This window comes from Ursus americanus, chromosome 18 (assembly GCF_024610735.1).
Source record: "Ursus americanus isolate L20-20 chromosome 18, mUrsAme1.1.p, whole genome shotgun sequence".
In the NCBI taxonomy this organism is placed as follows: Eukaryota; Metazoa; Chordata; class Mammalia; order Carnivora; family Ursidae; genus Ursus; species Ursus americanus.
The window spans coordinates 23,170,205-23,195,662 of NC_142144.1; the positions used below are offsets into that span (position 1 = coordinate 23,170,205).

Here is a 25,458-nt window from a genome sequence, read left to right on the forward strand (position 1 = left end):
CACCCATAGGGTGAGGTCCAAGGCTGCCTCTGTGGAATTCCTTTGCTGTCTGCTTCCATTCTATTGCTCTAGCCTATTTCGCCCCATTTCTTACCCTCCCGTTTAAATTTCTACACCACGAAGCGGCTTGTCGTTCCTGGCATGCACCATATCCTGCTGTTGCTCCCATCTGTACTTTGCAAATACTGTTCCTTCTGCCGAGAACGCTCTCACTCCCAACCCCTTTGCCCAACTCCTGCTCGCCCCTTATGCCTCCGCTCAGACGCAGTCTTCTCCCCAGGACTCCTACCACCCCCATCTCTGCAAACCGGGTTAGTCTCTGTGTTCTACTCTATGCCTGCCCCTCAACCCTGCTATATCAACATTGCCTTCACTACTTTACATTACAACTGCCTCTTGTTCATCTCATCCTGGAGGCTGCCTGCTTGTTAAGTATGAGCTTTGTCCCATATCTGCCTTTGTTCCCCATGCCTGATAGCAGGTGCTCAAGGAATGTCTGTTCAGCAAATGAATGATTCCACATTCATTCTAACAAATGTCTAACCAGGGGCGCCTGAGTGGCTTAGTCAGTTGAGCGTCTGCCTTCAGCTTGGGTCATGATGTCAGTGTCCTGGGATGGAACCCCACGGCAGGCTCCCTGCTCAGCAGGGTGCCTGCTTCTCCCTCTCCCTCTGCAGCGCCCCCTGCTTGTGCTCTCTCTCTCTGTCAAATGAATAAATAAAAGCTTTTAAAAAAAAAATGTCTAGCCAGATAACAGGCAGTCTGTCATCTCTGTGCTGGTCCGAAGGTACCCGAAGAGCTGTACCTAGTCTGGGGTGTCGTGTTTTGAGTAGGACATTGACCACCAGCTATATTCTGGCTTCAGCTTCATCATCTGAATACGACCCACTGTGTCTGCGGTGTTCTCGTTCGAAGCGTCGGTGTCATGATGAGCATTCGTACGACAGGGCAGGTGATACTGGAGATATACTGGAAACCCCGGTAGGTCGACCTGGATCCGCAGTAACGTGGAGGGACCGTCAGCCAGATGTGTGCTCCCAGCACGTGCGCGCATCACTTCCTTTGATCTTCTCGGCCAGTGTGTGTGGTGGGGGGCGTTCTCTTTTCTCACGTGGGGAAGCTCAGGCTTCGGGTTTAACGGAGCAGCTTGCGCATCCTCACACATGCAGTTCCGACTCCCAGCCTGTGTTCTCGGCCCCTGGGCTCTGATGCTTCTCACCGACGACCATGTCACCCTTTGGGACCCTGTCGATCTATATATATCCACGAGACCATTATTAGATTATGTTGAAGAATTCACGTCCCCGAGATCCGGTTACCAGCTAGAAAGCCACTCAGCACCACCAGCGTCCATATCCCTGCACACCAGTGGTCTAGTGACCTTGTCCATCACCAGTGAACTAGTCACCCTGTCAGCCTTCCCGGGGTCTAGTAACCCCTAACACCTTCCCACCCATCCTCCGGCAATCCAGAACCTGCATTCCTCCAACAACCCCCTTTACAAAGGAGCAGAGATTGAGCATTATTCTCTTCTTAGCTGCTCCTTATTTGAGGCGATCCACTGCTTCCTTCCCCACAGCTCCCGAGCTAGTCATTTCTTCTGGAGTATTACCTGCCTTGCACAATCAAGCTCGGACTCCATAATTAGTGGAATTGGCTCTTTGTATTTTGAAACTTGGGTACTTACCGGTCTTGCAGCATCTCTTATTTTTCTGTGACTCCCTCAGAATATCGAACCGTGACCTGAGAGTGTGGTCAGGTTGATGTAATCCATATGGACTGAAAGACTTGAAATTGTGCCAGGCGATTATCTTGGCCTTCAAAAACCTCTTGCCTTTTTCATTCCTTGGTCTACCATTTCCACTGAAAATGGTTCTCCTTAACAGCAAAGATGAAGGAATAAGGACAGTGTGGGAGTGCTGCTTTCTTTTTTTTCTTGCCCGTTAATACGGCACCATCCTTCCAGGTCAGTGACTCCAGCCTCCTGGGTCCGGGTCTGAACACAACTAATAATAGCTCCCTTTTGTTGCCCTTGACTTTCCAGCTTTTAACTAGTCCTTTAAGATCCGAGCTCATCAAAGAACTCCCTGAGCCGCCATATTGATCCTTTGGATCGATATTTCCCAAACTGGGCTCTAAGTCAATTCCCTGACTGTACTGAATCTTCCAAAAGGACCAGGTAAATACCGTAAATAGGCTTAGGGATGATTCGCCTCTGCCATTTCCCTCCGGGAGGCAACCCACAAATGCCCAGGCAAGGCATGGGGCGGAGAGAGGGAAACCGCGGACTGCTATTAAGGAAAGAGTCCCTTTGCACATGAAAAGTAGCACATTTTTAAGAGGCCCCAGGGGTATCTAAAGGGTGAAACGAATGTGAAGTTGACATTCAGCTGCGCCTCAGCAAAAGAAGTCTTAAATAATTCTGCAAATTGGCCAACTTCCCCAAAATTAGCCAAAGAATGGCTTGGACAGCTTATTAAAAATGGAAATTGCTAGGCTATATTGAAGTGGTTGGTGGTGAGACGTAAGGAACCTTCATTCGAAGTCTCCAGGTGAGTCCGCGACAGACAAGTATACGACCTCCCCGTGGAAAAGCACAGCTTCCTAGCTGGCTTGCCCGTGTTTTATTGTTCAATTTTAATTCATTTAGAGGCGAACTCTTTTTTTTTTTTAAAGTAGGCATGATATCAAAAAGTAAGCAGAGACTCATAAGAAGTATCTAGACAGGTCTACTCAGCATAGTGTTGCACTTGCTTAGGTTCATAGTGAAGCAGAAGACCGCGAAAATGCTAGGGTTTCTTTATATGGCTTTAATTTCATCACGAGCTCCCCTCCCCCAAGTCAGACCGAATCTGCCGTTGTTCTGCTCTGAAGCAAGGGGCTGGAGAACTGTATCCACTGGAGAAGAAGATGGACTAGACACACCAGCATAAGGACCCACGGCAAGATTAGAACCCATCGTGGGGAAGTAGCAGAAGCCTGCAGAAGTAAAATGGCAGGCTGTTGCCCACTGATGAGAGGCAGACTGCAGGTCCGGTGTGGAATGGTGACTTTGCTGGGGGCAAGAGCCCTGCAGTTCTCCCACAAGGTGAAATGGGAATCCTCTGGAGTCTTGCACGCGTTGAATCCCAACTTTGCCACTCACCAGTCATGTGACCTGTGCTTCTTCTCTGTGCGTCCTTTTCCTCATCCCCACATGGAATTAAAGGACAATGTGTATGGAAGGTGCTTTGCACCATGTTTGATTCTGGCCAGTAGTAGTTTTTGGTGGGTTTTGAGATGTGAGGCCTTAGCAGTCCATGCGGTTGGAGACGTGTCAAAGAAATTCAAAGTTGCACTCAAGGAATGGTCTGTGTTAAAGGTTGCTGGCTTGAGATGTGTGGTCTAAGTTTAGCAATGGAAAGGGGTGCTTGGCTCCAAGGGAAAGATCAAATGGGAGAGGGTTACCGCAAAACATAAAGACACATCTCTGAAACTCTAACAAGCTAAGAGCAGAAACGCCGTGGGGATCTTTTGAGACGGGATAAAAAGAAATGAAGATGATATTTTTGTCTGAGAATACTAGAAACTAACCGTCCAGGCGGAATGTAGACAATGCTTTCCCATCTGCAGACGGCAAAACAGGTGGAAGAAGCAATTGGTGAGACCGCTGAGAATTCATTCTGCTGGTACAATGGGGACCCAGAAGTTGGGAGAATTGAAACAGCATCCGCTCCGTTCCCAACTTGTCTAACTTAGGGTTTCATCTTCCACAAAAGAGTGGAGACTTTTAACAGTCAGGAGACTAAATAGAAAGTCAGTAATAAAGGGAACTGCTGTGCTTTTTCACTTATTTTAGTAGGTAATACAGTGGTAAAAATTCAGGTAAAAATATCTAAAAGTGACTTTTCCTTTCCACCTTCTTATTCCCTAGTTCCATAGTTCTCCCCAGATGCAAACGTTGTTGGTGTTTCATCGTGTCAATCTAGAGCTATTCCACGTAAAAGCAAACACGTGTCTGTATTTAACCAATCAGGATTGATGGTCATTTAGGCTGCCCCAAATCTCTAAAATTACAATTTTTCTGCTATCCTTGTACGTTCCATTTATGCACTTGAATAAATCCATCTGTAGGTAAACTCCCTGGGAATAGGGGCACTGGCTAAAAAGGTATGTGCATGTTTAATTTGGACTTTGCCTAAAGAAATTTCACTCTAGATACTCTGATTACACTTTCTCCCCTGGGCCCCCCACCCCACCAGCGATTTGACAGGGCCTCCGATCCCACAGGGGGCAAGCTCCTAGCCTTAACGAAGTCTTTTAAACCTTTGTTAGTCTGATGGGTAAAAATAAGAATTTCCATTTTAATTGTATTTCTCAAGAAGCAAGGTTGCATACCTTTTCATCTTTTTGAACGCCATTTGTTACTTGTTTTCTCTGAACCGTCTGGAACCTGTGCTCTTACGTGGTGCTCTTTAATAAAGACAAGGCTGATGAAGTAAAATTAATCATGACATTAATCATGACAAAATTAATCATGTCATCATAGGCTTTTTAGTAGCGGAGAAAGGGAAGGCTGAGAAGAGTTGATATTTACCAGACGTTTTTTGAAAGCAGATTTCCAGAAGCTCAGGTAACAAGCAGCATGATACGATGCCCTGGAGATCAGAAGAAAGAATACGGACAGCATAAAAATAGCCAGGGTAAAGGATTTGATTTCTAACACCCATCTTTGCTTTCCTGTTTGGGAGTTTGGGGAGAACTTTCCACTCCAACTTCTTAAATACCCACTCAGACATGGTGAATTTCCCTGGTGCATTGACCAGGGAAGCAAGGATTTACTTTTCGTCGCAATTAAAGTCCTAATTTATTAGGTCTGAAATCCCACTGTATCCCAAGACTTGCCAGCAGTTTTATTGGAGGAAAGGCTGCAGAATTTAAAACACCAAAACTGCTGCTGTCCGGGCAGTCCGCTAAACAGGGTTAGAATAATTAGAGGAACATCCCCGTAGGCTCGTGTTGTAAGAAAGCCACAGAACCTACCTAATCATCCCCTCCTGGATTGTGAATGGCTCACACGTTCACTTTCTGCAGCGGAAACCTCCAAAGCAAGAGGTGTTGCTATGCTAACGGCTGCACCAGCGCTGTTCCGCGGCTGAATAATGGATGCTGTATCTATTTTCAAGGCAATTAAACGGGCCCTTAAAATTAGGTCCAGTGTATAGCTTCAGAAGCTAACTAAGGATGTTTACGAGAGAAGCTTCTGGAAAACCTGCAAGAATTGTGCAACAGAGAAAGGATCACTTGAGGGAATTTTAAAACCCCAAAACCAAAATAGATGAATCCTCATCTGTATCACCGCAGGAACACATACCAGTGTTCAGCTCCAGCTCCTTCCCACACTAGTATCTTGTGCAATCAGAATGTCTAAACCCTGCCCTCACCAGAGCATGCATTTTCTTCGTCTGGCTTGAGCTTCATTCTGGAGTGAATAATAGTTTAATTTCATTCATTCTGGCGAGTTGGATGGTGTCTGCAGAGTGGAAAAATTACGCTCAGCTCATGCCCAAGTCTGCCATAGCTCTTTCACTGTGCAAAGACTGGCTCCTTAGACGTTATTCTGTACAGCTAATAGCTGCACGTTCATGGCAATGATTTTGTCTTGCTGCTCCTTGAGGGCTCCCATATGATACTGTTTGGGGAGGCATTTAAAGCAGTGGCTAGGGGCGAGTCTGTTAATGCCATTATCCACCTGAAAAAAAAAATCTTCATTTAAAGCAAAAAGTGGGCACTGGAATGCAGAAATGAGAGACCAAAAAAGTCCCTAAGAAACCAAGAAGGGAAAGCACTGTTAGATTCATTACAAGTGAATGCTGTAAAAGAAAACAACTATATTTGTGTCAGTATTTTTTTTAAGGCAGGAGAGATTGAATAAACTCTTAGTCATGAGCCTCTGCAAAAATGAACTCATGAAATATTTATTCTTTGGGCTCAGATCCTGAAATTGATCCGGAATTGCTAAAATCCTAGATTTCACCACATAGTTTCTAAAACCCTTCCTCACAGCTTCTCCGTGCCTCAAGCAATCAGATATTATAAACTTAGTAAGAATCACATTAGGTTAAAATGAATTTTCTAGCAGGAAGTTTGTCAAAGCCTCCTAACCCACTTACAGCCATTTACTGAAACCATTTGATACCAGTTTCACCAAAGGAAAATTCCAGACTCAAAGACAGGGACACATATCCTACTCTATCTCACAGGACAGAGACGCAGCCACCAAGAAACCTGGAAAGGCTCTCGTGGCTCCTTAAGACGTGGCATATTTTACAATTTTACCAAGGCTGTTTAATGTTAGGAACCACTGAGGAGCTTCCGACCAAAGTAAAGCTTTTATGAATAAACACTTGATGAATTACCTACGGAGAATTACAATTTCATGCTCTACAACATTTATTCAACAAATATTTACTGTGTTTCTATGCTGTGCCAAGTACTATAATAGGCACTGGGAATTGATGTTGAAGAAGACGCTGCCTTTGGCTGTAGACGGTTAATAAACTAATCAGAACAACAGCTACCGATCTTATGGACTCAGACATTACCTGTGCTAACACTGGAATTAGTTCCAGGTTGATTGCTTGGAAGATGGCTTGAAAGAAATACAAGTTGAGAAAATTTCCGTCTGCCAGTTAGTCTATATAAAGGAATCTAAACCATGCCAAAAAATATAATTTTGACCTTTTCAGACAAAAGGAAAATGAGGCCATTTCATCTTTTCTCTCTAGTCACTTTTTTTTTAAATAAAACCACTAAGTTACTGTAAGAAATCATCCCTAATTAGCAGACCTGACATTCATAATGTGTCACATTTCTAAGATGTTGATAACAATTTTCTTCTCAAACCCATTATGAAAAAGGTGTAGTTTTTCAAATATACTCTCTACTTACGGCCAAATAGTATGCTTGCTTGCACTGAATTTAATAAGAACTTGTAGCAATATGTTAGTCTAATGACCCACTCTGTTCAGTCTCTACTAAATTAACATTGAAGGAAGTGACAGGTATCCTGGAAACCATGATGAGTAAATGCACCTTCTTTCATCTCTCGGTCGGACATGGCACAGATCAAATTATTTCATTGAGCTGTAGTTCCTGGCATATAAATATGTAATAAATGTTTGTCCAAAAATGCAGTGTCTGGGGCCCAGATAAGTGAAATGAGTTACCTGAGGTCACATAGCTAAGCGGTAGCAAAACCAAAGATAAGTGCCCACCAGTGTTCTTCTAATGTCGTTGTAATGCTCCTTTCATCCACCAGGCAAGGCAGTCTCTCAGCACTTAAGAAAGCACTGGGCTCGAGTCACGTTGCCTGGGTTCAAATCTCAGCTCTGCCGTTTACTAGCGGTGTGACTTTAAGAAAGTTAAGTAGTCTCTCTGTTACCATTTCCTTACCTGTCAAATAAGGATAATAATAATTGTCCCTTCTTCAAATGGTTGTTAGAGGATTAAAAAAGTTAATTGATGGCACGGTGCTGGGCAACCAAAAATGTTAGCTTTTGAGTTTTTTCCTCCGTGAGTATTTAGAGAGCATGATTAATGCACCAGTGTTCAGCCAGGAAGTATGATTCTGGCTGACACCATCTGCTGTAAAAACATGGTAATTGAGGAGATTCTGCTAAGAGTCCCAATCGGAGAGCCGCAGTTCAAGCTAATGGACAGGGTGTGGACTAGTGGAAACTTTTTCTTGTCCTTGGCACACAGAGAAAATGACATGTTTGTCTAGCACACTGGGGTAAGCAGATAAGACAGTTTGAGCTGCAACCCCATCCAAAGTCCATTCGTTGGGAAGCTCTTCTGAGATATTTGTCGATATCTCCCTGATGCTTTAGCTCTGATTAGGAATGTGGAATTGTCCCCACTTAGGCTAAAAGTGACACAGGAGCCGAGCCAGTTTGCCCCAACCAGGCTCCTCTAGAGTGTTCAGAGAGCTTGTGTGCTGTGTAGGCTACATAAAGCTGGTCCTGCCTCTGAGACCCCTGCTGTGGAGTTAAGACAGGTGTCAGGAACAGATAAAAGAGTAAGCCTGGGTCCAGGCAGCACACAGTAAGTGCAGTGAGCAATTTAGACAGGAAGCCAGAGGACTTTGGATAGAGAGGATACTCACTCTGTTTTCCTAGGAGTGACTTTAAGCTGGCACAATACCTACGGGGGATTTCTTGGCCATCCAGACATTGGCATTTCATTAAAAGCAGAACATCTGTTGATTTCTTGGCCTTCCTTCCTGATTACATAGTTGTTTGGAAGGTAGAAGAAACACTGCCAGTATTACTACTATTAATTCTGGTCAGCAAAGAAGACTAGGTTGGAAATGTGTAAGTGGCAAGATCCTTGGCGGAAAAAATGACTCTTATGTCTTGAAATTGTTAATACAAAATGAGTGAAGCTCAGGGTTTAATCCTTCATGTCAAAGAGAAGATGGGTCTAAAAGGGAATATCTTTCAGATGGACTATGAATATATCATAGATCATCTGAAAGAGAAAGGCTTTTAGGGACCCACAATTTAAAACAGTATTTTAAATAGAAGGATCATATAAAAAATGAAGGGGTATAGACCTTTTTTTAAAAAGGGCTTTTAAAGTTTCGTAGATGTATGGTTTAGTTGGAACAAAAAGATGAACAATTTAATGACAGCCATTCTTCTTTTTCTTAAGATTTTGTTTTTAAGTAATCTGTGATAGCCATTCCTGAGGATGTATATGAGATTAACAGAACAGAAGAAACACTAAACTTCCGTTTTGCTTTTCTCCTTTACAATAAGGAAACCAGGCAAAAAATACTAACTGCCGAGGGTGAAAAGAACAAAGAGAAGGAAAGTGATGTCCAAGATGAGAGAATAGTCGGGAAATACTTCGCTCTTTTGCAATTAGTTTAAGCCTTCAGGCTTAGAAAAATGGCCATGGGGAATACTGAGAGAATTAGTATATGTCATTGCTGAGTTAGCATCACTCTGCTTTGAAAAACTATGGAGTCTCGGGGAAATGGCAGAATAGACAGGGAAATGTCATACAGTTTCTTGAAAAATGAATTTTAAAAACTGGACTGATAAGCTTGAGGGTGATACCAAGAAAGATTTTTTTAAGCACTTAGTTAAGGAAGTAGTGTTCACTTAGGAATAGCAAGGATTCACTCAGAGTAAGTGGTGCGAATGTTTCAAGATTCTTAGTAGGCTGAGAGTAAAAGGGCTGTCTCTAACCTGGTTAAGTTGAATGTGTCAGAAACCAAACTTTAATATTGAAACACTAGATAATTTACACACTTAAGAAATAAGAATGACTGTTAATATTCAACATCATTCTGGGGACCTTACCAATGCAATAAGCCAAGAAAACAAAATAAGCAATAAATGCCAGAAAAGAAGAAACAAAATTTACGTGATTATCTAAAATACAAATGAATTATAGTTAATAAGACAGTTTAGCAAAGTGGCCAGAAGCAGAAATATCCTAAAGTCAGTAATTTTGCATATCTAGTAGTATAAAATTAGAGGAAATGTAATAATAAATGAAATCTTATTTTCAATTGTGACAAAACTGAAATACACCGAGGAATTAAATTAATAATATGTTGCTTATCTTTGTGGAAAAGTCAAAAATTCTAACTGAAGGACATTTAAAAAGATCTGAATAAGTGATGAAAATTTTCCCATTCCTTATGAATAAATTCTCCCAAATCCATAATATTTAATGCTCCAAATCAGAATTCCAGTGGGATTTTTTTGGTAGTAACTTGAGTTGTAAAATAATCTGAAGGAGTAAGTGCATAACAATAGTCAAAAAGAAAACAGAAGAGCAATGATGTGGCAACGGGAACAGGATTTGTCCGGTCAGATATTTAAAATATATATATTAAAACAAAAGTAATTAAGACAATCTGGTGCTGGTTGAGTAATAGATAAATAGATCAACAAAAATAGGAAAAATCCAGAAACAGACATAAATACATGTCCAGTATTTTCACCGTACGCATCTCTGACACAAGCACTTTCGCTGCAAACATTTTCTCTGCGTAACAACTTGGCTGTAAGGCAGTTTTGCCCTAAAATATAAAATCGTGATAAATAAAAGAGGAACATTCATTTAAAGACATAGTGAAACATGAAAAATTGAATAACAAAAAAAAACTGAATAACAAAATTTAAAAGACTTTACTGCCAAATATAAAATATTTGAATCATCAAAAATGTGTAGCATAGAATCATAGCAACCTGCACAAATAACTGATTTTATTTTGTAGGTTGTACTTAAGCGCTTGTCTTCCAAGTCTTCTGTTCATAGTATTATATATATGTTTGTTTGTTTGTTTTTGGCTTACGGATTGGTCTCCTCATTCGGCATTGCAGTTTTACTTTTGTCCCTAAGATTTCTTCCTTCATTGACAGAGCTTTCAGTTTCCAAGTGCTAGGGTACGTGTTTACGGCTGAGCTTTGTATTGTTTCCTAAAAGTCTTCTTTTTTTTTAAGATTTTATTTATTTATTTGACAGAGATAGAGACAGCCAGCGAGAGAGGGAACACAAGCAGGGGGAGTGGGAGAGGAAGAAGCAGGCTCATAGCGGAGGAGCCTGATGTGGGGCTCGATCCCATAACGCCAGGATCACGCCCTGAGCCGAAGGCTGTGCCACCCAGGCGCCCCTCCTAAAAGTCTTCTACACCGTTGTTTTGTTCTTGGCATATTGTTGCATGACGGCTGCTGGATGCTCCAAAGTTCTATGGGAAAAGTGGAAGAAATGCTAAGCCTGTAATGCATTTGTAACTGAGCTTTGTTAATAACATTGCAACTGATGTGTTATTTTCTAGCATAGAAAATACACGTGCGGTCTGGCTTTATACTGTCTTTTTTCACACTTCCAGTAAGTTTTAACACCGTATTTTCTATCAAGTTGATATATGTAGTTACCATCCATGAATTTAAGACCACCACATCTACTCATAACGGCATAGACCATTTTGAGGGCTAGCTAGGATTTGTATGATAGAAAGATGCGAACTTTGCCAATAGAGAAATGAAACCCACCTGTCAGCCAGTTGTGTTCTATTTTACAGCAGAATTCTCTTACAGCCCATTAGATATGCAGTGAAAATGGGGTGGAAATTCTCACAGCGGAGATGTGTATGGCAAAGGTGTTTATGGGAAAACTACCTAGAATCCGTGGTGGATACGGTGTATCGGTCACGGGCAGTCAGGAAAACCGAAACTGCACGAGACATTTCTTACAGAGGGAATTTCATACAGGGAGTTGGTTACACAAGGGGTGAAGGGCTAGGAAGCTAAACTGGACCGTGAGGCAACCCAGAGATTAGCTACACTAGAACTAGAGCTGGCGGGACAGAGGGACAAAGGGAGGTGGCAGCGCTCCCAGCGCCCAGGAGCAGGGCCACAGGGAACTCAGAGCTACTGCTGAAAACATCACCTAAGGCAGAAAGAGATGGGAAGAAACACCTTGACTTATCTCCTTTTCCCACCTTCCAGCCTCTGCCAGTGCCTCCCACTGGCCAAGCCTACATAAAAGCCAGAGGGCAGGGAGCCTGAGAAATGTTTTTCCTTGGAAACACAGCAGGTTGGGGCAGAGCAGGGATCTGAGAGCTCTCGGAAAAGCGACTGGCACATGCAGAAGATGGCATTTCAAGTTAGCGGGACAAGGATGAATTACTCCTTTGGTGATGTTGGGACAACTGGCTCTTCATTTCAGAAAAAAAGTGAGAACTTCCCCTTACAAAATGCACATCAGCTCTTCTTCCCTGTTGGCTCTTCCCCAGGCTCTTCTTCCTCCCTTAACCCTTATCAAAGCACCTGTCACACTGCCTTGGACTTGTTATTCCTCAGTGAGCTCCTTGAGGGCAAGGACAACCTCTCACTTGTCTTTTCACTCTCATGCCTGTCACCACGCCAGGCACAGGAGTTGGCACTTAAATATTTATCGAGTGTATTGATATCTAATTTTATTTTCAATCTGACCGGTATGAGTTGAACACCTGGTGTGTGCTGAGCACAGTGGAGGGTATGAAAACATGTGACATCACCGTCTCTGTTCCTGCAGAGCTCACTGGGTCATTGGGAAGGCAAGATGTGTACACAAGGATGTCTCAGGCAGCGAGGTTCTGAGGAGGTCTTAGGATTTTCCCGATGAGTGCATTTGCTGCCTGAAATAGAAGCCAAGACAGATGGGAAGATGCAGCAGATGGGCAGCAAGCAGAGAGGCAGGAGTCCTGGATTGTGTCCCAGGCTCAGCCAGTTACCCACGGTATGACCCGGTCACCTCATTCTCCCGGTGAGCCCCGCTTCCCCATCTGCAAAATGAAGAAGTTGGACTAGGGCAGTGGCGCTCAGCCCTGGCTGCCCGTTGGACCTACAGATCGATGATGATGTCGTTGGTCTGTGGTAGGGGCTAGACATGGATATTTTTCAAAACTTCCCTGGTGATTTTTTAAAATCAATTTTATAAAGATAGAAGTTAGTATCATACAATTCACCAATTTAAATTGTACAGTTCAATGGTTTTTAGCATTTTCACAAAGTTGTACAAGCATCACTACAATCTAATTTTAGAACCTTTCTGCCCCCGCCAAGAGACCCTGTATCATTAGCAGTCACTTGCTGTTTCCCCCATCCTCCCCTGCCCTAGGTAATCAGTAATGTGCTTTCTGTCTCTATGGTTGTGCCTATTCTGAACATTTCATGTAGATGGAATCATGCAACATGTGGCCTTTTGTGTCTGACTTCTTTCAGCATGATGTTTTTCAAGGTTCCTTTATGTCCTAGCATGGGTTAATATTTCATCCCAGTTCATGGCTGAATAATATTTCACTGTATGGCTGAATAATATTTCACATTTTACTTATCCATTCATCAGTCGATGGACATTTGGGTTGTTTCTACCTTTTGGCCATTATAATTAACGCTGCTATGAATATTCTTGGACAGGTTTTTGCATGGACATGTTTTCATTTTTCTTGGGTATCTACCTAGGAGTGGAATTGCTGGGTCATATGGTAACTCTATGTTTAACTTTTTTGAGGAACTGCCAGGTGTTTTCCCAAAGCAGCTGTACCATTTTCCATTCCCACCAGCAGTGTGTGAGAGTTCCCCTAGTGATATTAATATTTGTCTGGGGTATAAAACCACCAAATGGGGGACCTCCTTTTCTGCAATTCTGTGATTTCTTATCCAGGATTGGATCCCCAGAGCTGCCCCCAGAAGCCCATGTCACCCAGTACTTAGCTGAGCTGTAGGGCGTATGGTACAGTTGGCTTCTGAGAGCACTGTCATCATTCCTGGCCTTATTTTTGAAAGAAAGCCCTGTGAGTTCTGTGTTCCAGCTCAAGACCCTCCCCAGTTCCTGCCCTGCCCTGGTCACAGTTCTGGCAGTGGATTCTGGAGGATTATTCTGAATAATTATACCATTATTATACTAATTATATTTAGCAAATAATGGTATAGCAATATCATTAATACTACTATATTAATTATTATAATATCATAATAATGAATATGTTATTGATATTATTATAACATCTTAAATAATTATCCCATCATTCAGTATGCAACACATTTTGATTGAGCATGCTGGGGTCCCAGGGTCACGGAGGGGAGAGGCTCTGGTGAGATTAGGCAGGGACGTCCCGACCCTCCCCAGTCTGCAGAGCTATATGCCCACCCCTAATATAGCCAAAAAAGTCCTATATGACATAGCCCCCTTAATAGAGCACTAACTTTTCTAGAATTGGAAGTAGAATGGGAGTGGGGGCTTTCCCTGAAAAAAGGGAAGAGAAGAAATTAGATCTGATTTGATTTCTCACATTTACAACAGGGCACGTTACTCACCTTCATTAAGCCCTCATGTAACACAAGGCATCAGCAGCTTCCTTGCAGGGTAACTGCAAAAGTTAGACTCTGAAGTACCTAGCACAGTGCTGAGCACACAGGCAGCCCTCTTCTTCTGCAGCAGATTTCTTCTCAGCTGCTGGCCCATGGAAGCAGAGGCTGACGCCTACATAGCCCTCCTCCATCACCCTCTGAAAACCAGGACTTGTGACCTTCTTTCCAGAATGCCAGAAGCCTCATGAACCTCTGTCTCTGTTGACCATGAGCACAGAGCTGGTCTCATTTCCTGAACTTTAACCAGTGGTCCCAGGCCTCTGGGGCTGCGGAGTGCTGCCGGGCCCTCTGGGTGGGCTTGACTTTCTCCGCGGTCCCTGGAAAGAGGACAGATGCACAACTCTGGTGGGTGCCATTTACGTTGTAATCAATACGAACGGCCCCTCCTGGAGTTCTGCAGGGAAGAGACGGTGAGGCCATGGGCAGTGGTTTCCTTGACAGACCCACAGCCCTACAAAACTCCATGAATTAGGATCTCCGGGATGGTGGTCCCTCACGTAAATGAACTGAGGGAGCTCCCAGGTCCTCACACTCCTGCTTAGAAACCTTTGAGACCCTTACCCTGACAAGATTCGGGCAGCTTCTCTGACCCTCATCTATTTCTCTTCCCATTTGTCTTGCTCAGTCTTCCCCATAAGTAGCTGTGAAAGGGAAATCATATGCATATTTTATTTGACATGTTATTAAATGCAATTTTTTACTCCCTGCATATATATTTATTTCCCTGTTTAACTTTTTACTCTGGGTTTCCTTGAAGTAAAAAATCACACACTTTTAAACTTGGAAAGATGAGTACATGATACCAGTGCTCTATTCCAAGTCCGTGGCAGACATCACTAATCAATCACAGCACTCTTTCCTCCTGAGCTGGGCACAACCTCAGAATCCTTCTCAATCTTGCTTTCCAAGCAAAAGGTGAGAACCACTTGGAGCTGGCATAGGAGATGGTGACTATTTGCCATTCCCCAGAAGGTCTTACTCAAAGCTTTCCAACTCCACCTCCAGCCGTAATGTACACCAGATCTCTGCTATAGGACATCTTTCCCCTTAGGTGTTCATTCTCTCCATCAGAGTAATTCAAGATGGGTCCTAAGTTGGGCAGCCCCTGCAGTCCTCCCAGGCTGAAAGGAATTTTCTCTCTTCTGAGACCCCAGTCTCTGTGCCTCCTTAGGACTGATATTGATTTCAACATATATGAGAGACAGGAAAATAATGTCAGCAGACTTTGTTGTCAAATCCCAGATTCACAGCTTCGTCAGTCCTTCCTCCTTCCTTCCCTCCTGCCTTCTCTTCCTTCCTTTCATCAAAAATGTACAGAGTACCTACAATGTACCTAGCTAAGGTCTCTGCATCTCTAAAATGGGATGTTTTGTGTAAAATAGCTAGTACACTACCTGGGAGAGAGCAAGTACTAGATAAATAGTTGGGAGAAAGGATGAATTTTCAGACCTGGAAATGTACCCAGAATCACCTGATCCAGCTCATGTTGCAGAGAAGGAAACTGAAACCCAGAGCAACTGTTCAAGGTTCCTGCACAAGGATGGGGCAGAACTAAGACTAGAACCCAGGCGTTTCAACTTCAACTGAGTGCACTTTTTGTTGCCTCCATTACTGGCTGCACGGGGAAGCTCGATACCCTTGGTTATGTTCCATCTTGGAGTGGGGGGGCTGGGCTGTGACCCCCCAGAAGCCGAAGTCATACCTTATTTCACATCCTTACATACATGTACACAATGCAAGACCATCCTGAGTGAAGCGAAGTCTCTAGGAGGCGGCCAGTGTGGACGGGAACAGCATCCCAGCTGCTGCTCTTCGAGCAGTGGGCTGAAGGAGAGAGTGGAGGCAGAAAGAGCAGTTAGGCATCTAAACGGGAGATGACATGGGCTTCCAAAAGGGCAATTTTCATAAAAATGGAGAGAACAATTGGAGTTAAAGGTGTCATAGCGGTACCCTTAGCAGGTGTCTCCTATGTGGTGGGCGATTGAGAGGAAGAGAAAATGACTCCAAGACGTCTCTCTGTGTCACAATCTTGTCATGGGATGGACTAGCAAATTATTTGCTAGTATTGCTTTTTATTTCCTCCTCCCATTTAAGGGATGTCTTTTATTGAACAGAAGTTATTTAACTTCAGAGTAAGAATTCCTTAGGGTTTCAGATCTCTGATACATACAAATTTCCACTTTCTGCTTTTTCTCTAAAGCGCAGTATTGCCATTGTGTCCTGTTTTGCAATAACCCCACGGATCTGTTTGTGAAACCCATTTCTCTTGGTTTTTATTGGTCAGAGAACATCTTTTAAAGTACACACAGAAATATCAAGACACTTGACTTTTCTAAATCCTGACTTTGACACCCTCCACAGCTACCCGCTCCCTTCCCCAGGGCTCAGCAGCTCGGACCGGCTGCCTTTCGGCATCGAGGAGAACGGGGGCACTACCCGAGCCTCAGCCAGGCACCACCACCACCACCACCAGCACCAGCACCAGCACCAGCACCACACAAACTATGGCCTCTCGCTGACTCTGGAGAACAAGGAGGGGCCTTCGAGGTCTCCAAACTCCAGCAGTAAATCCCTTACAAGTAAGTAGGGTTGGAGAGTGCAGGGTGAGAGGGAGGGGTGCTGCAGGGTGTGGACGGCTTCCCTAGATCCTTAAGACAGACCTTTTCAGTGCAGCATGGAAAGGCGGTAAAGTCACTGCTGGGTTGCCAGGTTGGGGCAAGAGCAGACAAGAGCCCCGTGCATTTCAGTTGAGGGATTATGGTTTAGCAGTAAACTCCTATTTAATTCCAATGTAGCAATTCTCTCTCTACCTCACTCCTTAGCAGTTCCTACTTCCATTGGCTCAAGTAATAGAGGAGGAGAGCCAGGAGGCTAGAATCTCTACTTTTCCGAATCACAGGAAAACCTATTCTGTCCCATATCTGACATCCCTCTTCTGAGCAAGGTGATGTCAGGGAGGACCAGTGTACCCTGTTTCAGATCCCAACAAGAGAAGGTATGGAAATGGAGAGTTAAGCACTTAGATACATTTTTAGCAGTAGGATAGAGTGATTTTTATATCCGTTAAAACCAATAAAAAATGGGCTTGGATTTTGTATGTCTATTATTTCATTTTCCTAGAAATTCCCTTTTGTTATGTTTTACCAAAGAATTGATCTATGACCGACCAGAGGGGAAAGAGCTGGTTCTTTATCACATGTGATGTGCAAAAGCACCAAGCTAGAGGCGGGAGTCAAGACCCTTGGATTCTGGTCTTCACTCTTGAGCCATGTTCCCTCTTGGACCTTCAGTTTTCTCATCTATGAAATGGGGTAGAGGGTGTCTAGTAGATGGCCAAGGAGTCTTCCAGCTCTGACGTTTCATGAGTCTGTGCAGTGGTGAAAGGATGAGCTGATGAGCCTTTAGCTGTAGACCACAGGGAACAATTCTGGGTTGGCTGAGTTGGAAATGGAAATTCATCATTCGCACGGTGTTGATGAATCAGAACTCGATCCCCTCATCACTATCCACACTGCCCTTCCAGGCCATGTCTCATCTCTCTGTATCCGGATAACTCTACCAGCCCCCTAGGGAGTACCTCCTCCAACACAGTCTCCATCTTGTAGCTGCCAAAGTGAGACCTCTCACCAGAGAGCTCTGACCAAATGCCTTAAGACCTTTCAATGGTGTTTCACTGTCCTGAGATAAAGCCCACACTTCTGAGCATGGCCACACACAGACCTTCCCAGCCTGATCCCTGCCAAAGTCTCCAGTCTCCCCCAACACCTCACTACACTCTAGCCACATGAAACTACTCTCCTCTCACAGATTATTGAGCTGTGTTCCTAGCGCTATCCTTTGCAACTGCTGTTCCCTCTGCCTGGAATGCTTTTCCTCACCCTAGTGAACTCCCACACACTTCTTCAGGAAACAACTCAAATGTTGGTGAAACTTTCTCCTAACAAGCCTTTCTGGCTCTGGAGTGCCTTCCCTTTTGCCTCTATAGCAGTTAAGTAACCTTTAATATCTGCACAAGTCTCTCTCTTTAAAATCTGCACATGTCTCTGTCTCCCCCACTGGACTAGAATTGTGCCTCATTTATCTTTTTATTCCAGCTGCCCAAATCTCAATTGCAAAAGATAACTTGGCTCAAGCTTTAATATGTAATGAATATTTAATAATTAATGAATATTTCACTGTATTAATGGGTAAATACCAGCCAGTGGAAGGAGTGATGGCAAACTAATCCAAAATAGTACAGAAATCAAAATCAGTGAATTTGGCTTTAAGAAACAACATGGTTTTCAAGGGCACCTTCATATGCCTGTTAACCTGAACTGCTCATCTTTCTAATTTGCATGCGTTTTCCCATTAATAATGCATTTGTATGTAAATGACCTCCCCTAATCTTTACAGCAACCCTGCAGGGTAAGTACGTTTATTTTTATTTTAAAATGGCTCAGAGGCTCAGAGAGAGAGTGACTTGCCCAAGGCCATCCAGCTCATACTTGGGGGAGTTAGGCTTGGAAGCCTTGATCTTAGGTGTTCTCACAGCCTACCAGCTGGTGCGTATTCAAGGGATTTAAGGTTGGGGATGGGGGAGAAGGCAGACAGAAGGGTGCTGGGGATCAGGCTCTGGTAAGCATCTTTTATCATGGCTATCTCTGTCCATTCCACCCTTCCTTATTCATTCCCTCTGGCCACTTGTAGAACTGAGTCCAGGACCGCCTGCCCTGTTCAGCGAAGCCGCCGCCCATCTAAAGAAGCTGGAACTGGAGACCGTGAAGGCTGCCGGCCCCTGGCCTGCTCTGCATATCAACATAAATAAGGTGCTGAGGACCAGGGCTGGGTGACGAGCGTGGACCTGCGCCTCCCATCAACCTCTGGTTGTTCCCCTGGCCTGCCTCCTAGATTATGTGCCTTTGTCTCAGAGGGATTTCTGTTCAATTTTTCCTGACATTTCTGCTCAGTCTCTTAAGAGCAGAAACATACTTAGGTTCTTTCCGGCTGAATTACAGCACTAGGAGTTGCCCTCTGTGCTGAGGCTAGCAGGCTGGGTCTGTCCCGGTCTCTCCCTCCTTCTAGACCTAAAGCTCAATGAGGAGGCGCCCACATGGACCTCTTCCATTTTTACCCATCTGTATTGGTCTGCTCAGGCTGCTGTAACAAAATGGCGTAGACAGGGCGGCTTAGGTAGTAGATATTCATTTTTCACTGTTCTGGAGCTGGGAAGGCCAAGATCAAGATGTCAGCCAGTTTGGTTCCCTGGTAAGGGCTCTCTTTTCCTAACTTGCCGATGGTTGCCTTCTCACCATGTCCTCACCTGCAGGGAGAGCTCAATCTTTCTCTCTCTCCTCTTCTTCTTCTTTTTTTTTTTTTTTTAAGATTTTATCTGTAAGTAATCTCTATACCCAATGTGGGGCTTGAACTTACAACCCTGAGATCAAGAGCCGAATACTCTACCCACCGAGCCCCTCTCTCTTCCTCTTCTTATAAAGCCACTAATCCGATCATGAGGGCCGCATCCCACGACCTCATCTAAATCTATTCACTTCCTGAGGGCCCCATCTCCAAATATGTGCCTTAGGGCTTCAACATACAAATTTGGTGTGTGGGGGGGGACACAAGTCCATAGCACCCCCCCCCCCGACAGTGCCTGACACATAGAGATGTTTAGTAACTATTTCCCGACGGAAAGAAGGGAGGGATTGAAGGCAGGAGGAAAGGAGGGAAGAAGAGAGGAAAAGGGCCAGAGCAAAACTCGCCTTTCACTAGGCCTGTTCTTATATCCAAATGCGCAGCCTTATGAAAGCCAAATTTTATCTTAGAACCGTAGAACATTGGGGCTGGATTCAGTCTACCATTTAGTTCAGCTTTCTTACCATCTGAGCTCAGAGGAAGGGAAATTACCTTCTCGAGATCACACAGCAGGGGCGGAATCCTGGGGCCCCTGACTCCCCACCCAGGGTGCTCTGCACTGCAGCATGCCCGTCCGTTTTGTACACCAGGCTTTCTCGACCTCAGCACTACACATTTTGGGCTGTGCTTGTGGAAGAGCTGTGCTGTGCGTTGTCGGATGTGTGACAACATCCCTGGGTTTCACCCGCTGGTGCTAGTAGCACCCCCATCCAGGTGTGACAACCAACTTTGTCTCCAGACATTGCCACAAATATCCCGTAAGGCGCAAAATCACCCCTAGTTGCGAACCAGTGTTTTACACATATTTTAATTTTTTAAAATCCCCAAAGCAGTCGTCTTTTTCACTCATGGATCATTTCTTCCACTCTGATGCTTAGCTTCGCCCCTTTATAAGAGGGAATAGGAAGAATTTGGAACATCTGGACTGGGAAGCTCTCCCTCCTTACTCGCACTGGGCTATTCCTCCACCATTGCTGACCCTCCAGTCTATACCAGACTTCCAGGAATTCTCAGAAGACCCTCATTTCCTTGCATTCCCCCCCAAAGGGCAGCCTCAAGTCCCTTCGACAGCATCAAAGGCCTGCTTACCCCCTTTTTCTTCCATACCACCCTTCCAGATGGCCAGCTGCAAAGAATCCCTCCCCAAGGACAGTGCCGACATTCACTCAGTCAATGTGCGCTTAGCGGGCAGGCCTATCCGAGGTGCTGGGAACGCAGGCGATATATCACATGCCCCCTGCATAGTCTTTCTTAGTCTCTTCGTTTTCAAACTTGTTTTCTGCAATCCACACGATGAATGGTTTGAAGAGGCTTACCTAGAGTTTGGCAGAATCCAAACATATTTTGCGAGGAGATACAGCAGATAGCAAGTGGCAGACGGCTCACAAGCGCTGTGTAATCTGTGGTTGCTGTGAATATTGGGCCGTCGGCAGGAGCGGCTTGCTCTGGGGTAAGGTATCTCTGAGATGACTGTGCGTTACTGAGCATTTCCCTGGAGCCCCCTTTTCTCTCCTTCCACTTGAAGAAATGCATCAGGGAGCAGGTGGGCTAAAGTGATATCAGATGACCTTGAGTTTGTCCTAACCTAGAAGCAAAGTATGTTACTTCACACTGCCACTCTTTGTCCTTAATCACACATTCCATGCCACGGACTTTACAACGTGTCGTGACACCACAGTTGGTGACCAATGGCTTCAGTGCTTTCAGGGATTTTTCCAGTCTCCAGGATTGAGAATCCTCTGAGTCTTTGAAGTTCTGGATAAGTTCCTATTCTTGATTTGATGGTGAGAAGACATTTTCGTTGCCCAGGTCCAAAGTTGTACCCAGAGTATCACAGGCATTTAAATCTTACCAGATTTCAAATCTGTAAGCAATGTTATAAACAGTAAAGAAATGCATCTGATCCTTTCTTTGTCCCCAATTGATTTCCGCCAAACAGATGGACTGTTTCCAACTGTAATCATCTCAAAGCTCAATTGTCATTCATTTGTATGTTGTAAAATTTGTATTTCAATATTGAAAGATAAGGCATCTTTTCACCGTTCAAATGAAATGCAAAACACAACGCGAGGTCATGAACAAGAGAGAGAGCACAACGTTCTTGGAGCCATCCTTCAGGCTGGCATGATGGACTCGTAATCCAGATGTGTATCTCCTAGAGATGTCTTTGATGCAAACCTATTCATAGAATAATAGTCAAATTTTCCAAACTTTACGTTGCTCTTCACCTGAGTCCGTTCAGAGAGCCGGCCGGTAGCTCCTGCTTCACCAGGTAGAACAGGAACAAGCCAGCTTTGATTTTAGATCCAAAAAAAGCAGTGTAAAAGGACTAAATTCAAAAGGAAAATCAGTGCTGAATTCTCATTCTTTTCCTATTTTAGCAGCATTCATTTTTTTAAAATAGATCTTCGGTCATTACTGTCAGTATAACTATATCCCCTTAAGCAATTGTCAAAAACCTCAAGTGGGCTTTGGAACCAATTTAATTCTTACATTCCAGCATATCATTCCAGAAAATTAAATCTAATTAAAAAATTAACTCTTCACGCACCAGTGAAAACAGCCATGCTTGTGTTAAACAATTACCTTCACGTGGCAGGATTTACAAACAAAAGACAGATTATCCTAGAGCTGTACTATCAAGCTCATCTTTGAAAAGAAATGAGTTAGTTAGTTGTTTTTTTGGGGGGAGATGCTAAGTCTTTTAGGATAATGATTCCAGTTGAAAGGTTCTGTTCTCCTTATACCCAACTCGATGGCTTAGGATCATTAGTGCCTCATGTCTGATGCTCTCTTTCAGTTGTGTTTTCTTTTCTAACCAAAGAATCTAACATAAGAGTGCCATTCATATCTTTTTATTTTATTTTTTTTCTCACTTGCTCATCGCGGTAATCTTATGAAGGAAGAAACAGACTCAGCGAGGTTAAGGGGTTGCAATATGGCTGAGGGGTCAAGACCCGTAGCCTTGGAGGCACCCGATCCTGAGTGTGAATCATGGCTCTTCTGCATCCTTTCTGTGTGACCTTGGGCAGTGACTTACCATCTCTCTGCTTTGTTTTTCTCATCTATAAAATGGGAATGGTGATAGTACCTACCTTCAGATGGCACAGCTCAATGACAGGAGCCAATGAAATGGGCTTTGTCAGCCGTTGGCCCACAGCAAGCTCTCAGTAAATGCGAGCGACTGGCAATATTTTTCTTTTCATTGTCACCATCGTCATCATTTTTGTTTTATGGTGCCAGACAGGGAAAGAGCTGAGATTAAAATCCAGGTCTTCTGTCCCTGCTTATCTTGCTGTTACATGCAATTGCTTCATTCTACTCATTCTACCAAGTGCCCCTCGATGCATTCAGGATATGCACCCTGATACGGGGCCCGCTGGGAAACTGCATTCTGTGCTCTCTTTTCTTTATTAAATGGTGTCAACCAGCCAGTTGCCCTCTACTTCTTCTGGCGCTTTCGTAGCACTCCTGCTATGTGTACCAAGGTGCTCAATAGGACTTTTGAATTAACAAATGGGATTCATTTTGGAACTTCAGAACCTTTTGTTCTCGCTCTGTGCATTACGGCTAACGTGCCGCCTCAAGTCCCGCTATCACTAAATTGACTTCTGGCGAGCATGGGGTCTTATACCTTTCTTATTAAATGCATCTCTTTTAATAATAAGCATGTATCATTATCATCTTCTTTAGTAGGTGTTTTTCGAGCACCTGCTATGTGCCAAGCACCACATTAGCACTGGGATATGCGGTGGCCACAGTAGGCATGGCTCACATTAAGACTATTTGCTGTGCGGTGTGTGTATCATTAGATAGGATTTCAGGTTATACACATAGATGAGTGGTTTTTCATAGTTATGTAACTATCGTGATGTCTATTCTAATAAATAGTCACGAAGCCTATGATTTCAAAGATATCATTGTGTAGGACACAGAAAATAGGTAGTCCCTGGGTAATCCACCTGGGTAATCCACCTTAATATAAATGATAGGTACATGTTGGGGCGCCTGGCTGGCTCAGTCTGGAGCATGGGATTCTTGATCTCAGGGTTGTGGGTTCAAGCCCCACGTTGGGTGTAGAGATTACTTAAAAATAAAATCTTGAAAAATAAAATAAGTTATAGGTACATGTTTAGTGAGTACCTAGGAAATGGCAAAACAGCGAAGGTTGGGTACCAAATTACTGACATCTGAGACTCTGCAATGAGGTGGCATAGACCGAAAGTTCTTGAGATTTGCAAATTTCAGCAAGATTTGTTGCAAAAATAACAATGCGTATTTTTCACTCTTTCCCCAACGAGTCACAGGATTGAATCTCTCTATGTAAGGGGTGGCGGTTATGGGGGGAGACAGTACTACACTAGGGGATGGAAAACTGGAAGCTTGAGTCCCGGAGCTGCCCCTGGCGAGCAGAGCCACTTTTCTTTGACCCTTCACCCCTAGTGCGTCCTCTCCCTGCATCACAAGAGGACATGAGGATGTGCTTGTGAGCCTTTTGCAAACACTAAAAGCAGGGGCGCGCATAGAAGGAGTTGGGGGACACACTTGTGTAGGTGTTTACGGCTGTGTGTCATTGGCAGTTACGGTTGACGGGAGAGATTACGTAGCTCTTTTCTTTCCTCTTTGTTGACAAGCGGCTGCATGTGTTTTGGGTTTGTCACAGGCTGAAGAGAAAAAAGTTTCTGAGAAGACTCTTCAGACCCCACTCTTGCCTTCCCCGGTAGCCGACCACGTGAAGTGTAACATTTTGAAAGCCCAGCTGGAAAACGCATCCCGAGTGAGCGCCCAGGTCTGTGGAGCTGGAACATTCCTTTGACGTCATGTCACCGGATTTCCTTCCTGCTGTATAGGAGAAAGAGGCACTCGAGGCCCGAGACGCTGTGTCTGGCAGGGTCCAGCCAGGAGACAGGAGCCACACCTGTTAAATGAACAGAGATTTTAACACAAAGAGTTCTTAACTGGCGCACAGTGATTCACTGGGGAGGTGCGAGGGCCAGCTCTGGAGGTTGTTGATGGGCTGAGGGCCACGGGCTGCTGCACTGACCCCCAGAATACGCTCAGCTGGCCGCCTTGGCTGAGTGGGTGTCTCTTCCTCCCCCACCATTCTTTGTGGAACTCATCAGAGGGAGGGGGACAAGGCTTCTATCAAAATCACATGACATAATTCCTCCCGGGCTTGTGACACTGATATGAAAAGACAGATTCTAAATTCCTTCGTGAGCTGTCAGTGATACGTGAGCCTAGAGCTGATGATTATTCCTGATCAACAATGTGAGGTGGGGGATTACACCGTGGGTTTGACTTTTCCCACACTATCCCTTTCTCATTCGAGTACGAACTGGCACATAGCAGGTGCTCAATACAAGTATGAATGCAAGCATTGATTACATTTGAATGGTTAAGTATTAATCCCCATGATGGGGAATGACTCATGAAAACAGGGGTTTTTTTCTTAAGTTTTATAAACACCGGAGAAAATTTGTTATTGACTGAGTGCTTAGTGAACCACCGCTCTGAGCTACCTTCCCATTTGTGTAATCCTTTGAATGTTGGAGACGTGAAAACATTTTTTGCTCACCAAGATAATTCAGTTTTGACTAACCTGCCTGTTTTCTTTCACAGGTTGGAAAAGAGGAATCAACGTTTGTAAATATCAGTAAGAAATCCAGTCTTCAGGACGCTGACGTAAGGTCTGTTGCTTCTTGTTTGAATGCGGACACAACGCTCTGTACCATCGTCATCCTCGCAACGTTCCTCACGAGGGCATTTGCTAATAAAATCAGAGAGGAAAAAGGAAAATAGGAGAGAATGTCAGCACAAAGAGATAGAAAAAGACTGGCTTAAAACCACTTTGTTTCAGTCTCAGAAATGCTGCTTATTCTCAGTTTTATTATTTCTAACTGCTGTGCGAACGAAGAAATCCCTCTGAGTTGCTTCTCAAGTATATAGATAAAACCTTGTCATTCCCCGGCTTGATGTCCTTTCTTTAAAGGCTCTGCTTTGCTCTCAAAGTGGAGTCCAGACTTCTCAGCAGAGCATGGGAGACCAGGGCTGGGCTCCTGCTCTCTGTCCCTGCTCAGTTTACCACTCTCCCCTTGGCCATTGATGCACTATCCATACTGAGCTCCTTTACAGCACTAGAACC

General features: G+C 44.2%; 1 protein-coding gene across 3 annotated transcripts in view; it reads left to right on the forward strand.

Annotated features, from left to right (window-relative positions):
• EPB41L4B (erythrocyte membrane protein band 4.1 like 4B) overlaps positions 1-25,458 on the forward strand; it is a 124,920-nt gene that overhangs the window by 75,147 nt on the left and 24,315 nt on the right. For all 3 annotated transcript variants that reach the window (XM_087869491.1, XM_045780221.2, XM_045780220.2), the window contains exons 16-19: positions 16,278-16,495; positions 18,606-18,724; positions 23,977-24,102; positions 24,936-25,003. In XM_087869491.1, the coding sequence (XP_087725617.1) occupies positions 16,278-16,495; positions 18,606-18,724; positions 23,977-24,102; positions 24,936-25,003 (531 nt within the window). The remainder of the gene's footprint in view (positions 1-16,277; positions 16,496-18,605; positions 18,725-23,976; positions 24,103-24,935; positions 25,004-25,458) is intronic.